Genomic DNA, 17,661 nt, shown 5'->3' on the forward strand with positions numbered 1-17,661 from the left:
CACCTGTCGGGCGGTGCCGCAGGCAGCATGTCGCTCATTATTTACTTTCTCTCTTGCCGGGTAGCCTTTCAGCTTGGTAGTAACAATGGCTCAGTGTTAATGCATTATGGCTGACCAGCGGAATTATAGCGCTGACCGAAGCAGGCGACACGATGAAAGATATTTACCAGACCTCGAGCTAAGCTGCTCAGCTCTTTTAAAGAAACGCGAGGAATTAAAGCACACAGGTGCGTCTGTCTTCAGCCAAAGTCTGGAGACGTTTTGGAGAACTGCCTCGTAGAACTGGGTGGTTCATGAAAGTTGTATTGCTGGTTTTTTTTCAGTTAACTATTTCGGGCTCGCGACATGGCTCTATCCCAGCTTCAGTGCCTGGATGATAACCACGTGAACCCGCGGACGCACGAGTCCAAGCCCGAGTTCTTCTACTGTGAGGACCAGCGGCTCGCGCTGGAGGCTCTCCTGCAGGATGGTCGCGAGGCGTTCTTTAAATACCTGGAGGCTCGCGGCCTCCGGGGTTTCCTCTCAGACCCGGAGCTGGAAGCTCTCACCGGCGCCGTCGAACCCTATGACCCGGGCTTGGAGCTGTTCTCGGGGGATGCCGAAGACGTGCAGACCCCGCTGTCGCTTCACTACTGGCCAGAGCTGTCGGACACGTCCATCCCGCAGATGGACCTGGGCTGGCCCGACAGCGATGCGTACCGGGGGGTGACGCGCACTACGGTGTACACGCAGCCGCCGCTGGATGGTCACGCTCACATCAAAGAGGTTGTCAGAAAAATGATCGCACAGGCGCAAAAGGTAGGTGGGCCAATGCAGTTATGATAATATTAAATGGCACTATTCATCATCACATTGTGCATTAAATAATATATAAAAATAACCATGTTTAAGTGCGGATGAAAACTTTGTTTTCTCATCAATATTTATGTGTGTTTTGAGCTTCCTGGATGACTTGTGTGTTGGTTCATCTTCAAAGCATGCTAATGTTTACTCACCTGAGTTCATTTAATGACTGAATAAAAATCCGAAAATATTGATTTCTAGCCATCTAACTAACTTTTTTTTTCTTTAATCAGCTGTGCATAGTCCTGAAATTACCCACAGTGCTGGCATAAAGTCTAAAGAAGTCAGTATAGTCAGACTACAGACTGCTGACCAAATGAGTAAAGTGCAGCTTGATTTATGGCCATTATCAGCTATGCCACTAACAGTGGACTATGTGTGCTAGGTGGGGTATTTGCATGGGTAATTTGCAGCGCTCATGCCTATCAGTCAGTGTTTGTGTCTGTTTATGCGGCTGAGTCATCTGGAGGCAGAAATTTATGACATGTCTTATTTCTTAGCATCACTTCTCTGTGACGTGTTATTTGCCTGAAACGAGCTCGCTGGATCATTTTCCTCAAGAGCTTCAGACAGAAAACGAGTTATCGGTTGTATAAGTAGCTGTGAGAGCTGGGAGAACTTTCCCTCTGCATAGGAAACACTTATTTTACTTAAACCTGAAAAACAACTTGAGTGTTATTTGTTTTGGCATAAAAATGTGTCCGCGCAGTAACCTTAAGGCTGAGGCTTTTATCCTTCTGCTCTGTAATGAATTTTGTTTTCATTTTCATGCATGAACTACATAGGAGTATCTGAGGCTGATCTAGGTTCTGTGCCTGTGCTTCTGCGTCTCCAGGTAATCGCAGTGGTGATGGACGTCTTCACTGATGTCGACATCTTCAGAGATTTGCTTGATGCTGGTTTCAAAAGGAGAGTTTCTGTTTACATCCTGCTGGAACGTGCAACGCTACCTCATTTCTTGGCCATGTGTCGGAGGGCCAACATGCACGCCGGACACCTCAAGGTGAGCCGGTACCACCCACTTCGTCATTTTGCATAGCAATTTGAATCTTATCATGAAAGAGTGAGTCCAAATTCTAAGTAAAGCTGAAAACAGTCATAAAAGTCAGCCGTTCAGTTTTCCCACAGCACGCTGTTGGACAGACGTCGCCATTCAAAGCGGTCCACCTAGGCAATAAAAGGTGATTACGACTCAAATGATAATGAGATAGAAAGCGAAATTTCATTGTGTGACATGTGAGGTCAAAATGTTACAGGGTAAATGTTTCACTGACGAGTTGAGCGTCTTTGCCTGTTGGCCCCAAACGCGTGCATTGAAACCTTTGGGACAAAATGGAAAGTCTTGCTGTGTTTTTGAGCCTGAAATAACTTTGTAAGGCTGTTGATGTAGAACACAAGGACAGATTATCTCGCAAAATAAGCAACTGAAGTCAAGAGACTTCTGTTATGCACGGATAAACAGAAGCACATGCCGGCTTCCCCTCTCTCTTTTGTCTCTCGCTGTCTCCCTCACACGCACACACGCTAGAGTCCACACAACCACCAGTAGATCCACCCAGCTGGTACTGCAACGCAGATAAATCCCATTCTGCCTACCTTTATTGTTACATATTGTAAGTAGCTAGCTACGATCAAAACACAGATATGAAACAGATCTTTCTCGTGCCGGGACATGTTAAAAGGGAGTTGCATGGAATATAAAAATGCGTTTTCACTGAACTGTTTTCTTGGGGCATAAATCTTTTGTAGAAAGCTGCCAAAGCAAACACAATCATTTTAACTCAAGTCAACCAAAAGAAACAATTGCTTTCTGTTAGGTGTGATCATTTCTCAAGAACAGTTTAGGATAGATTACTGGTTAAAGTGTCGTTGTGCAGGATTAATGTTCTCTCATATTACTTCACTGTGTAGTGTTTTTTAATGGCTTAGTCAGCATTAGATGGGGCCTCTCACAAGGTCTGCTTGTTTCACTTGGACACAGTTTTGCTTGACAGGTGGAAGAAGGAGCTGAAATCATCCAACGCAAGGTGTTTCCAGTTGGAGTGTTTGGTTCAACTGTAAAGGATTGAAATTTTCCATGAGTACAGAAGAAAATTTAATGGAAATTTTCCATGAAATTGGCAAAATGAAATTCACCTGATTGTTATACAGTTTACACCAAGCACATTGTCCTCAACAGCTCTTTATTTGATTAAATAAATGTTTGATTTCATGTATTTCACTTACATTTTGGTCAGAATTGAAGAATAATTTTTTTTAGCCATGATCACGCCTACCGTCTGCAGCATTAGCCGTACCTTATTGGCTCGACCTGTGTGCTTAGTGGTCCCTGTAATACTGCAGAAATATTTCAAAATATCTAAAGTAGCATGCATGCGTGCAGATCATGCTGATAAGAAAAGATGCACAAACACTCACACTTGTCACTTTATGCCTCAGAGTAACTAAAGTTAAACAGGCTTGACAGTCTTTCAGTACCATCTGGATCCAATTTGCCAACAAAACAGCAAGAAATTCAATAGCAGCAGTGTTTGCTTTGTCAACAAAAGCACATGTTTGTGTGGCACATGACATGATAAGTGAAAGCGGTTGCTCAGTTTAATGAGTTTTTCATATGCGATTCATACTCACTGCATTTGCCTTTTGAATTAAATGCCATGTTATTATTTCCTACTAAGACGTCCCAGACCTTTTTCTTGCTTTAGATTCATAAGCACTGAGAATCTGTCTTTAACAGTTTTACTCCTACTTGCTTCACAGTAGACACACAGGCTGAAGTTGCTCTGCTAAATTAAATATTTGATAGCACAGTGGCTCTGTATGAAGAAAAGACATTCTGTGCCACAGTTTCTTCTAATATTTATGGAGAGACAAGTGTATCTCCTTCAGGTAGGTCACGCTCTGGTTTTAGCCAACAGGAGCGTACAACGTACACCTGACAGAGAGTTTTAAAATGACATGCAAAGCTGCTATTCTGTTTAATCCACGGTGGCTCTGCAGCAAGTAAAACAACGCTGTTAAGAGATGGATCCAGTGTAGTAGGACACAATCTTGTTTGTTTGACAGCCAGCGTGCTTCCTTTCTCTTAGTCATACACTGCGAGTCTGTTAGGTTCTCCTATGAAGTGCACTGGAGGGGCTTGCTCCCTGATGTGTCATATACTGCTGCTTTGTTATACTGGCAGGCAACCTTTGGCGTGGGGCCTATTTCACCAAGTAAAACTACATAGCCATTTATGACATTAACATTAACAGTGCACCAATAGATGCTCATCTATGTGGAAAATCTGAAGAGCCAGGAGACAGGAGTACGTGACGACGATGAGCAGCTAACACAAACATCTCTAAAAGCGACAAGTCTGTCAAGAAAGACAATCAGAGGATGACTTGCAGGAAACAGGTGATAGTTTGGGAATTTACCACAAGCCGTAAGTGACGAGATAGAGCGGCTGGAGGGGAGGGATGGGAGGAGGAGCAGATGAGTGGTGAAATGAGTTGCCAAGTGAGTGAGAGTAAGTGGAATCTGGCACCTGAGTGGGCAATAAGGTACTAAATTCTTCTTACCCATCAGTTATTCAGGAAGGTTTTCTAGGAAAATATCCAACTGCCACACTTCAAGCTGACAGAGCTTAATTTAAGTAGTTTAGCAAAGTGTGCACATTGACTGTAGAGACTGTTGAAACCACAGTGCACTCGGAGGTGGTTTTATTTCCGCATAAAATGCATTGAACAACTGCTCAAATGCTCGTCGTCATGAACTTGGAGCATGCAATGCAATTTATCGAATTGGTTAACCAAAGGAATGCACTGGGGGAAGGAGAAAGTTTAGGGTGTGCCTAAACGAAGGAGGAAAACAAGTGTTTCTACTGTGAGACAAAGCATGCCAGAAAAAAAGAAACGAGGAGGAGCTGAAACAAGAAGACTGACTGCATGATGTTTTGGCTGCATCATGTGGCTTTCAGACAGACTTAGCACTCAAAGTTGTGTCAAGGCATCCGGAAGGGCAGGCTGAAAATCCCCAGATCAGACAGTGTAAGTCTACACTTACAACAAACCAAAGGACTAGTGTGTCAAGGTGACTTGAGGGTCTGTTACACACCTTGCTGGGCTTATGGAGCTTATTTATGTACTGCTGAGTAACGACAACAAGAACCACACAACTTAAGGTCAATATGTGTAATGGTGTGATTTTTTTTTTTCTCTCTCCAACGTTACTGTATTATGTTTGTAAAATGAGATTGTCAGTCTAACACTTCCATGCATTCTTTTTTGGATAATACAACAATTAACTGTGATAAATCATCCATGAATATATATGTGTTGCTGTCTACATAGATTGAAATTCACATTTAACTATTACATGAACATTTCTTCTTCTACATGAATATAACCAGAATCCAACCAGCTGGCAGCCTGTTGAGTCGAGTCCCTCAAGTTGCACTCATTGACAAAAACTCAATCAGACTGATGGCAACATGCTGGCAATCTGTCTGCATTTATAAATTAGACAGCAATCCTTTGCAAACCTCCAACAATCTCTCTGAGAGTGACCTCAGTCAGTCCACATGGTCATGAGTGCAACACCCTCAATCTCTGGGCAACCACTGAGTCACCACAAGTTGCACTCGGTCGCAGAATGTGAAAAAATTCAATATTGTCACCAGGAAGCCACGCTTTTTTTTTCTTATTATTTTGTAGATGCAAGGAGATTGATGTCCTATGTTTAATCATGTAACTTAGGTATTAGCTTGTTGCAAATTAGGAGGTTAAGTCTGTCAGATGGTCTTTCAGTTCAGTCGATTTAATGAGAGTTTGCTTGCGTCCTGCGAGCTTATAGCACTGCCTAACTTTGTAAACCTGTTCATGGATACCTAAACCTTTATTTTTTTTATTGTAACAACTGGGATCTTTTTGTTGGAGCTGAAACGAAATAAATTGTTTTTAACACTCAGCGGTATCTTAATATTTGAGAACTGAAGAAGCAATTGGACCTATAAATGGTCAATGACAACAGAGTTGACAAGCAGCTAGTGATGTAGAAAAGTGATGGAAGGAAACCATGTTTTTTAAACTAGTTTTATACAGACTTTTAGCTCTTAAACACTACAGACAATGAAGAAAAACACCCTAAAAGCACCTTTTGGGGTACTTTTAGGGTGGTAGTGTTGCATGTGCCTTTTGTTCACAGCGTTCCCACCATATTTTCATTTCTTTAATAAAATATCAATATTTAGTGTTCCTGTATTGATACAATATCACCATGCAAGTATTAGGATAAAAAATATTTGCAACATTTAACTCTGAAAAGTTTGACTGAGTCAGACTTTCTAATATCAGTTTATGATTGCAACAATGATATTGTACCATTCAGTTATTATGAACCTTACACTGGTTAAATGTTAGCATTGCAACATACATTATTTTATATGTTTGGTGTATAGTTGAAAACAGGCTTTTCACAGAGGTCATGTTTGCACATGCATATGCACAGAGATTGCATAGGCTTAGTTGGTATCTATTTGTCTTTTGCTTTCTGAAAGTGCATTGGGTTAGATGATGATGTGAGGATTCAGTTACTGTGGTTACTTTCAAGCGCTCCAGTTTTTCTGTTAGCACTGTTCATGTACAGCATGTTTTTAAGCTGTTTCTAAAAACTCCCAGGCTTCACGGTGTCCCAGACTCCAAATATTTGAACGTTTCAGAAAGGAATCACAAAATTTCAAAGTGAAAGTAAGCTCAGGATCAGACGTTTGTTTTAGTGAGTAATCCAAACCGTGCAGCAACACCCAGCAAACATGATTAAAACTGCGGCGTCATCTCCTTGGTCAAAACTTGTCAATGATTGATGCCAGAAACTGAACCGTACATATATGGATGTTGATGTTGTGTCACGTAGAATAGTTGTTGCGTCAGCCCGTCTCTTACAAAGTAAGAAATGTAGATCAGATTACTGCAAAGAAGAAATAAAAGGCATTTGTCTCTGTTTTGTTTTTTTAGTACATGATTGTGATGAGACTTTAATGCAACTTGGTCTTCTCCATGTACACAAACTAGTATTACTGCAACCTGATTTTAAGAAATAGACACTTTTAAGGTAGTCACAGTTTTGTATACCTCTGTTGTATTTCATTTGTTGCATGTTGAACCTAACATCAGGCTCTTTCCACAATGTTAGCATCATACAGTCAGGAATGATATTATTCAAATGTGCCATTAAGCTCAGTAGGATAAGTGATGAGGTCACAGGTTTCAGTCACCACAGCAGTCTGTGTAAATATATATAGTTCTCATTCATTTCATTTTTAAATTTCGTTCATTTAATTTTAATTGATGCAGAGGTTTTAGAAAACTATCCTTGAACACAAAATTACTGTTGATAGAAAGTCTAACAAGGACATCCAGATATTGTTTAAGAAGCACCTTAAACCAAGGCATCAGTTCAACTTTTATTTTGGAATTATTTTTTTTTATTTTCAGCCACCACTAGCTGCTGAGAAAAAGTTGATTGCTATTCAATGTGTTTGGGATATTAACGGCTAATCTTTTGTTGTGGATGAATAATTTCAGACATTTTCGTCATCTTCTATTTGCCATATTATGACGTTTGTCTCTACTAACTGGAACCGTGAACTTTTACTGAAAACAGTTTAACTCATCCTCCATCTTCCCTGTGCTAATGTTTTATATTATCCCAACCATAACTCTGCAGTATGGAAGAGGATTAGGGCCACAGGAGAAACAAAGAAAAAAAGTGGACATGTCTTTTTTCTTTTCCAGAATTCTGACTTTAATCTCAGAATTCTGCAAAAAAAAAAGAAAAGAAAAAGATGTGGCCACACCCCCCCCCCCCCCCCCCCCAGGTGGGCCTAATCCTCTTCATTGTAGCTAGCCACAGAGGTAGGACATAATTGTGTGCCAACTAGCACAACTTCACTAACCCTCCAAATGTTGCTACTATTTAGTTTTCTGTCTCTGTCAAAACATGGTCGAACATCTTTAGAAACTAGCTAGCTAATGTTGTGCTAGCTTATAACACAGCTAACCTTATAAATCCTCTTGTCATGGATACCTGAACGTTAAACTTTATTGTAACATCTGGGAAAATAAACGCATGGATCATTGTGTTTTAACCTAAAAACAGTACAGACTTTTTTAACACTAAGGCTACGTTCACACTGCAGGCGAAAGCGCATCAAATCCGACTTTTTTGCTATGCGACCCATATCCGATCATGGTATGACAGTATGAACGGCACAAATCCGATATTTTTAAATCCGATCTGGGTCACTTTCGTATGTGGTACTGAATCCGATACATATCCGATTTTTTAGAAAGCAACTGCTGTTTGAACGGTCATGTCGCATTAAATCCATCTTTTACGTCACGGACACAAGACAGACGCCAATTATCAGCTCCGGAGAAGCGCCCGAGAAGACATCGCGAACGCTTCCTGGTTATCCAGTGTAGATGTCAGTGAAACTGTTGAGAAGACAACGTTGGAGAAACGTGAACATTTTATTTGTACTGTATAATCCTTTGAAGCACCGCTCCTCTCTAAAACAGCAATAAGGATAATTATTACATTTTACAAAATAACTTGAAGCAAAAATTGGGAAACGTAAAGTCCGAAACAAGTCTTTATATTAACAGCCATCAGTCAAACCATACTGCTTGGTCTGGATCTAAACAGAGTGCAGTGTGTGTGACGTCTTCTTTTGCGCATGCGGGCCGCTTTGAGGATTCACACTAGAGCGCGTTTGCTGTCACCTTTTATTTGTAGTGTGGCAAAAGCAGGTGCAGGAAAATTGACTCAGAAGGCTTATTTTATAACACATATGCTGTGCTTTTAAGAGGCATGAAAAACAGACAGTTTCCAACAAAGGTGGGGAATATAGGTTTTCAAATCAAGTAAAGACAAGCCAGACATCATAATGTGGGTTGTGTAAGTTTTAAGCAGAGTGTTTACACTGGCTGTAGTTTGTGTGATTGCTTAGATGTTTGAACACATGGAGCAATTGCCTTAGATTAAGGCAGTAAGTGGAAAATGACTGCTAATGACTTCTGTATCTATGTTTTAGGGATTATTATTAAGGCAAACAGTTGTTCCATCCATCTATCCATCCATCCATCTTCATCCGCTTTGTCCGGGGCCGGGTCGCGGGGGCAGCAGCCTAAGCAAAGAGGCCCAGACCTCCCTCTCCCCAGCCACCTCCTCCAGCTTATCCGGGGGAATACCAAGGCGTTCCCAGGCCAGCCGAGAGATATAATCTCTCCAGCGTGTCCTGGGTCTGCCCCGGGGCCTCCTCCCGGTGGGACATGCCTGGAACACCTCACCCAGGAGGCGCCCAGGGGGCATCCTTGTCAGATGCCCGAACCACCTCAGCTGGCTCCTTTCGATGTGGAGCAGCAGCTGCTCTACTCTGAGCCCCTCCCGGATGGCCGAACTTCTCACCCTATCTCTAAGGGAGAGGCCAGCCATCCTTCGGAGGAAGCTCATTTCTGCCGCTTGTATCCGCGATCTCGTTCTTTCCGTCACTACCCACAGCTCGTGGCCATAGGTGAGGGTAGGGACGTAGATCGACCGGTAAATTGAGAGCTTCGCTTTTACACTCAGCTCCCTCTTCACCACGACGGACCGGTGCAGCGTCCGCATTACTGCAGCTGCAGCCCCAATCCGTCTGTCGATCTCCGGCTCCCTTCTCCCATCACTCGCGAACAAGACCCCGAGATACTTGAACTCCTCCACTTGGGGCAGGAACTCATCCCCGACCCGGAGTGGGCACTCCACCCTTTTCCGGCTGAGAACCATGGCCTCAGATTTGGAGGTGCTGATCCTCATTCCCGCTGCTTCACACTCGGCTGCGAACCGTTCCAGTGCGAGCTGGAGGCCCTCACCCGATGAAGCCAACAGAACCACATCATCTGCAAAAATCAGAGATGAGATTCTGAGGCCACCAAAGCGAAAGCCCTCTGCCACTTGGCTGCAAACAGTTGTTTGTTAGCAAAAAAATAAAATTCTACATTGGCTACATTTGAGTTGTAAATGTTTGATATTACTATTATTTGTGGATGTTATTGTTCTTTGGCTGACGTAGTGTGACTCACGGTCTCTACTCACATTGTTTGGCAGGCTTTTATTCTATAATGCAGGTCACAGGTTATGAAGGCAGTTTTGGGTCTTTAATATGTACAAAAATTGCGTGTTTGTTTGTGTTTCAGCACCTTCGTGTCCGCTGCTCAGAAGGAGCGGAGTTCTACACGAGGTCCTGCACCAAGGTCAGAGGGCGAATGGGTCACAGATTCATGTTCGTTGATGGAGACAAAGCTGTGTCTGGGTCGTACAGGTCAGTGCACATCACGTGTGTGAGAAGGAGGGAGAATGTGTCAGAAAAAGATTATCCCCTTGTGCTCCACCTGCTTTTGAAACTGCCAACTTGGCACAAGAGATAAATAAACAATGGCTTGTCGACATAGCAGACAAACAGGTTGTAAATGTATCCAATCTACTAGAGTAACCGTGCAGTTCCTAAGTGACTGGATTATTATACTTTTACGTTTGCAGTCATTGCTGATTACTTCATTATGCTTGCAGTGTAGTGTAGTTTGTTTTGTGGTATCGTGGTGCAGTTTAAATAAGTCTGAATTTGCATTTTTTATTTGTTCATATTTGTTTTTTGTGCAGCTTCACTTGGATGGCCTCACGTCTGGATAGGAATCTCATCACCGTGGTTACAGGCCAGGCTGTGGATGGCTTCGACCGACTGTTTCGCTTCCTCTATCTGTCCTCCAGTTCTGTTGACCTCCGGCAGACCATCACAGAGCCTGAACCTGAGCCGGAACCCCTCCCACAGCCCGCCCCTGTCATACCCCCTTCTGCTGAGATTGCGAGGAAGTTGTACAGCCCAAAATATGCCCTGGTTGCTTTGACCAACCCCGGCCCCACCACCTCTGTTAACCAAGAAAGCCCCAAAGAACCCCAAAATCCAGAGAACTCCAAGAAGAAGAGGCGAGGCAAGGCTAGTGAAGAATCGACAAAAGAATCTCCTCCTCTCCATCCTGGATTAATAAATCTAGAAAAAGCATGCTTAATCGCATACCTGCCCACATGGCCAGAACCTGACCCCCCCAGTGATGTCATAGGGTTCATTAATGTTCGGGATGCCAAAAAACCAACTCAAGTCCACTTGCAGCGTTCAGAGATGTTTGAAACCAGCCAGGCGATCAGGTTTAGCAGTCCGTTCAGCAGCACAAAGGAATCCAAGGAAGAAGTCGCCAAGCCCACACAGGCGACTCCTAAACAAGAGGAGGTGAATGCACTCCAACCAGCACAGGCTAAATCCATGGTTGATGATGCTGTAGAAAAAGCACAGCAAGCACAACTCAGTGATGTCACACATAACAAAGAGGCATCTGAACAGAAATCACCTGCATCTGAGGAAAAGTCTGACCTGCAGTCAGACGCCGCTAATTCTGTCAGCCCCAAGAATAAATTTGATTTAAGCACAACCACTAACCAAGAGGCAGGCCTTGATACTCCCCTCGGTGCACAAGCACTTCCCCAATCCAGCAGCGAAGCACCCGCTTCTGACGAGGGGAAGATTTCCCACGCAGAACAACCCGTCTCATCAAACAGTCACGCTGAGTCAGGCTCGCTCCCAGAATTAAACACAGAAAAGAAAGCAGAACCTACAAGTAGATTGAGCACACAAAGTTCTGCTGTGCACAGGACACACACCCCAACACCAAACGGTGCACACACCCCTCAGATTCCCGACTCCCCAGAATTAAACACAGAACAAGGTACGAAAGAAAAGACCCCACCACCACAGGCGGATTCACAAACACGAGCTGTTCACAAGCAACCGCAAATCTCTACTGAAGTGGCTTCTAGCATCCAGACTCCAACTGTCCACAGCAACATTTCCACCTCCCTGGTTTCTGCCACACAGTCTAAAAATAACCACATTCCTATTACTACAGTGCACTCAAGCACATCTTCTAGCGCTTCTGTTCCCTCCACCAGCTCCTCTGCCCTTCCTCTTACTTCTTCCGTTACAACACCAAATCCACCCCTCCCTGCATCCTCTTCTTTGACCCCAGCTCCCCCTATCCCTAAACCTCGTACCATACAGATAGTTATGAGTGACAGCAGCACCAGCAATGGGCAGAAACTGCCGGAGATCCGTCTTGTTAGGAGGCCCGAGGCCAGCACAGGGCCCCTCGTGGCCCACAGTGCGTTTGATGTGGCAGCTGTTGAGCAGACATCTCTGGTAAAAGAGTGTCAAACTGTCCCTGAGCTGCAGGACGACAGTACCAGTAAGGCAGGGGCACAAAAAGACACAGAGAACACAGGGAATCCTGAAGAAACTTCAAAGCAAGAATCTAAAGAGACAAGTGTGGAAGCAGATGAGCAAGACGATGACGGAGCAGCATCCCAGACGGTCGCTGGAAGCGAGCTGCACAAGTCAGACGCTTTGATTAATGATGCACCAAAGGCAGCCGCATTGAAAATTCAAGAAATCATTCCAAAAGATGTTGACCTCGAAACATCCGAAGATTGCAGGATTATTGGGAAGATGGACGCACGCTGTGTAGCAACAGCGCAGGCAGATACAGCGAGCCCTGAAAGGACTCTGACAGGCTCTGAATCTGGTGACGTGTCAGACAGAAAAGGTGAAAATGTGACACAGTGCAGAACATTTCTCGCAAGAGTACATGAACCCCAAAGGATATCATTTTCTAAACCACAGGACATGGATCAGATGGAGGCTCTGAATTCTTCGACAGCGCCAGTGTTCTCGACCTCATGTCTGCGACCTCATAACGGCGATGGCGCACACACATCTGCTACAGACACCCACAGCCAGCAAGGTGAACAAGTAAGACTCACACATGTAGACAATGAGGTTAATATGCGAAATACTGCAAATCACAACACGCACAGCACCTTTCAAGAACAAACTTCTACAGGACGTGTTGGCACACACACGCCCGAAAAAGCCCTGCGTTTACACCTCACCGAAACACACCTGCCGGACTTCCGTTCGCAAACACCTGTGCACCGATCACAGTCGCTTAAAGCACACACTCCCACTCCTGATGGATTTTCTCCACGCACGCCAGCCTTGGATTCTCTATCGCCAGACATTTTTGATGGTTATATCTCCTCACGAGAGGACTCCACTCTCTCCACCACCTCTGAAGAGTATTATGAATGTAGCGACTCGCTTTTTAATGAGCCTGTTTTTGACCACATGGCTTCTCGTGACCAGGGGATGATAGCGGATCACATTAATTTCGCACACACAAATAGTCTAAATTCTCCCGCCACTGGCACCGGTCCTGCACACATAAATTACAGCTCAAGTGATGCTACATTAGGTACGGCACACAGTGAAACACAGACTTTGACTGGGGCCGCTAAAGTCCCCAGTTCTTCTTTACTTGGAAAAAAAGTGGAAACTAGGGAGGTAGAGAACAAGGCAAGTGAAGAAGAAGCGAGTGAAGAGGACGAACATGGGAGGAAACTGAGTGTGGCCGAGACGAGGGAAGAGCAAGAATCCCAGGGGACAGAGATGAGAGGCAGTGAGGATACTAATAGAATAATGGTGCAAATTAAACGAGGCAAAGATTCAACTGAAACAGGAGGAAAAGACAAAGAGGTCCAAACGCCTACGAGAAAGGTGGCAAGGAGCCAGTCAGCTGCAGACAGACTGGTGGATGGAGGAATGACTGCAGGAGGGTCAAGTAAAGAGAGATCAAAGCCAAAGCGATCGTCCGCTGGTGACATTAAATCAACAGAGGGAGGGAGACCAGACAGAGAGGGGAGGGAGAACGCTTCAAACCAGGTGGAAATAAGACCCAGGGGTACAGAGAGGAGAGCGAGCCCCCAGTCAAAGAGGCAGACAGAGGGACAGAAGGTATGAGCACTGATCAGAATAACATTTAAAACCAACAAAACGTTTCTTTAGTTTGCCAATCATATCCAAATGGGTATATATACAACTGGATTTTGTTAAAAAACAAAAACATCACACTAATTAATTGAAATTAAGGTAACACATTTTTCCTTCTTTGACAACTTAATTAAAAAAAACACAGTTTTTCAATTGGTGACCTTGAGACACTTAGTTGCTGCTGTATGTCCATCGTTTCCAGTCTCTGTGCTAAGCTGAGCTAAGCAGCTGAAACTGTTTAGTATGCAAACATGAAAGTGGTGTCAATCTTCCATTGGAGCCTTGGTAAACATATCTGTATCCGCCAACATCCTTAGTCTCTTGAAGAAACGCACCCATTGCATTGCCAGGGTTCATAATTAGATGCCCAAATGTATTTTACAACTAAATGAGGGCAAAATAAATGTTTTAGTAGATCCCAAGGCTTTACTCTGTGTTAACTTGCGTGACGGAAAAAACCCGAAGCATGCCAAAAATGTGGGTGTGATCTTAGCTTGTAGAAGCACATGCTCACTATCTCTAAGCCGGCCTTTTATCATCTTTAAAAACAACATATCTACAGTTGTAGGTGCTTCCTGTCACAGTCTCAGCCTTTTCTGATGCTTTTATTTTCAATAGAAAATTATGCACCTTTTCCTACTGTAACAATGCAGGTATTAAGTAAATATATGCATAATTATATTTCACCAAATCAAAGGAATAACCCCAACAGTCAAACATTGACTTGGCGACAGCAGGGAAGAAAAACTCCCATTCAACAGGAAGAAAACTCAAGCATAGCCAGGCTCAGGCAGGGGCAGCCATCTGGTGTGACCGGTTGGGGGTGAGGTGTGGTAGACAAGATAAAACACATGCTGTGGAAGAGAGCCATAGTAAGAGATTAATAACTAATAATTAAATGCAGAGATGTGTTTAAACACATAGAATGAAAAGAAATAAGGGAAGAAGAATCAGTGCATCATAGGAAGCCCTCAGCAGTCTAGGCCTATTACAGTGTAACTAAGGGAGGATTCAGGGTCTCTTCGCCTCCCAGTAAAATAATTTCTCACTGCTTGTAAAATCGATGAATGACAGCCTCTTTTCACTCTGTCGGTGTGCTTACTGAATCTAGACCTCCTGGCATCGCTTGAATCACAAAGCAAATACTGAATGATTTCTAAATCATCTAGTTTTATGGTCCCACTCTACCACTTACTACTACAACTACTACTGCTACACCAGTGTGTTCTTTTAAAAAGAGACTCAAAGCGTATCTCTTTTTGCACGTGTGTGATCAATGGGGAAATTTTTCAGGATCAGTGTTATTTTTATTCCTATATTTTTTATCCTGCTGATCAAAATCCCTTTTTAAAGTGTAAAAGGCGATTGTGGCTCAAGAGTTGGCAGTTCGTCTTGTAATCGGAAGGTTGCCGGTTCGAGCCCCGGCTCTGATAGTCTCAGTCGTTGTGTCCGTGGGCAAGACACTTCACCCGTTGCCTACTGGTGGTGGAGGGCCTGGTGGCGCTGTCAGTGCTGTGTGCACCTGTGTGTGAATGGGTGGATGACTGAATGTGTAAAGCGCTTTGGGGTCCTTAGGGACTGAGTAAAGCGCTATACAAATACAGACCATTTAATCTCTTATTTTAGAAGTTTTTGCCATGTGTGATGTCCTTTTTCCTTCTGCTTTGAAGCTTGTTAAGTCTATGCCTGTCATATGAAATGTGCTATATAAAGAAACTTGAAATAGTGCATTTATCAAAGTGCCTTTTTGTTCTTCACTGACAGTTTTTTATATTAAGTTTCATCAAAGTTTAGAAAAATTGAATGTGAAAGGCTTTAATAACATACAGTATTGTGCTAAAGTCTTGAGCCGCCCCTCATTTCTTTATGCTTGGGCAGGAAAAGTATATAAAGCAAAAACAGAGTTTGCACAATTCTAATTTTGAACATTTATATGACTGCATGTTTTTTTCAACACAGTCTGAAGTCTGATAGGCAGCCTTTCTGCAATTTCTTGAAGTAGTCTTCAGGAATAGTTCTCCAGGCTTCTTTGGATGTTGGCTGCCTTTTCTTTTGTTCTGTCAAGATGATCCCATACTGCTTCAATAACTTGAAGGTGTGAGCTCTGGGCTTTAATCAGGTATTCTTTTACTGCCTTGGTAGTGTGTTTTGGATCGTTGTCATATTGTCATGCTAATAAAATGCTTTCCAGAAGGTAATGCATGGTGGATTTTTTTCTGCATTCATAAATTCCATCAGTTCCAGTAAGATCCCCACCATCTAAAATTCAGATCCAAACCGTGACAGCGCCTCCACCGTGTAGACTTACTGTTTTACCTTGCACCTCAGCTGGCTCATGATGATTTAAACTAAATTTTCAAATTTGGATTCATCACTCTATAAGACCTGCTGACCCTGATTTTCAGTCCAGTTATTATGTGATTTGTATATCTCAGCCCATTCTCTCTGCTTCCCTTCTGGAATGGCTTCTTGACAGACACCTTTCCATTGAGGCCATTTCTGATGAGGCTTCAGTGAACAGTAGATCATTGAAGGCCCAGCTTCTCTCAGGTTTATGCTGTTTCCCCCCCCCCCCCCCCTGTTTCTGAAGGACATGACTTTCAGATACTGTTCCTCACACTGCACATCATATTCTTTTTTGGCTTATAGCGCTTTAGGAATTCCATTATTGTTAAACATGTGAAAAGTAGCCGTTGTTCAAAGAAAGACTCTTAAAGCCTCAAGAACTATTGCTCAAGATCACTTAAAAAAAAAGAGTACAAAATATATAACAAATTCAGGGTTGGATCAAGAGTTTTGCACAGTACTGTATATAATTGAAATCCTATGTAATATAATTTACAGCATTTGTTTCTGTGTTTGTGTGTTGATCCATGAACCTTTCACCAGCAGAGCATCACTAAGTTGAAACACAGCAGCACAACCATGCTTTGTTCATTATTGAAGAAGGATGCCTCGTGCGAATAAAGGTGGCATATTTATAATGACGTGCTGTGCGTGTTTGCACTGATAGAGTATTTAAAGGAGTCTAAAAGATGAATAGGTTTCACATTTATTGGTGTTTAACTCACTCACTCTTGCCCCGAATCCACTGCCTTTCATCTCAGAGTACTCAGTCTGAGTCAGTGAAGTGTTGTTTGCATGTTTTAGCTTATTTCAGTCATGTAATATTAATGAACGTGAAAATAACACAGACACTTTGCACCCTCTCTTTTCCATTTGCAACAAAGCTTATATGTCACTTGCTAATGCGTGTGTGAGTGTAAGAATCCTACACTGCATTATAGATAAGTTGCCCCACATATAATAGATTAAATATGAGAAACTGTTGGCTGCAGAAGTGTTACACACACCCTGAGTCAGACATCTCCTCTGTCTTTCTTTTTTCTGCAGCTTTCACACTCTTCACCCAAACCTCAAAAACAGAGGGTCCAACGTAATCCGAATTTCTTTGATAATATGTCATCTCTTCACAAAACGTCAACCAGACCACCTCAACCACTGGTGACGGGTACTGTGGGATCTATAGCCGGACGGAAACGGGTCTCCCAAAGCCAGCAGAGCCAGGATTCAGCAGCACAGAACCAAACTCCTTATCCAAACTCCTCCTTACTCCATATGAACCCACAGATCCAGCTCAGTACTCAGTCTCACAACCAGACGGCATCTGGACCGGAAGTGCAGGATGGGAGAACTCCATTTAACTTGAGTTTCAGCCGGCTGTACAACCTTAAGGGGATGAATGGCAAAGTGAACAAGACTCCAGCACACAGTAAAAGAGGCAGCGTGGCCACTCCAGCACATGAGAGTAAAACCACCAGTTAACGTGGTCACTGGTCATCACGTCTTTTTAATGTTACTGC

General features: G+C 43.3%; 1 protein-coding gene across 1 annotated transcript; it reads left to right on the forward strand.

Annotated features, from left to right (window-relative positions):
* The first annotated feature begins 345 nt into the window (after positions 1-345).
* Positions 346-17,623, forward strand: LOC146633444 (uncharacterized). The gene is made up of 5 exons (XM_085352237.1): positions 346-798; positions 1,679-1,846; positions 10,062-10,186; positions 10,525-13,762; positions 17,192-17,623. The coding sequence occupies exons 1-5, from the start codon at positions 346-348 to the stop codon at positions 17,621-17,623; spliced, it is 4,416 nt and encodes a 1,471-aa protein (XP_085208363.1).
* The last annotated feature ends 38 nt before the right edge of the window (positions 17,624-17,661 follow it).

This window comes from Diplotaxodon limnothrissa, linkage group LG4 (genome assembly GCF_057381915.1).
Source record: "Diplotaxodon limnothrissa isolate DT_005_m linkage group LG4, D_limnothrissa_male_GT1.1, whole genome shotgun sequence".
Taxonomy (NCBI): Eukaryota; Metazoa; Chordata; class Actinopteri; order Cichliformes; family Cichlidae; genus Diplotaxodon; species Diplotaxodon limnothrissa.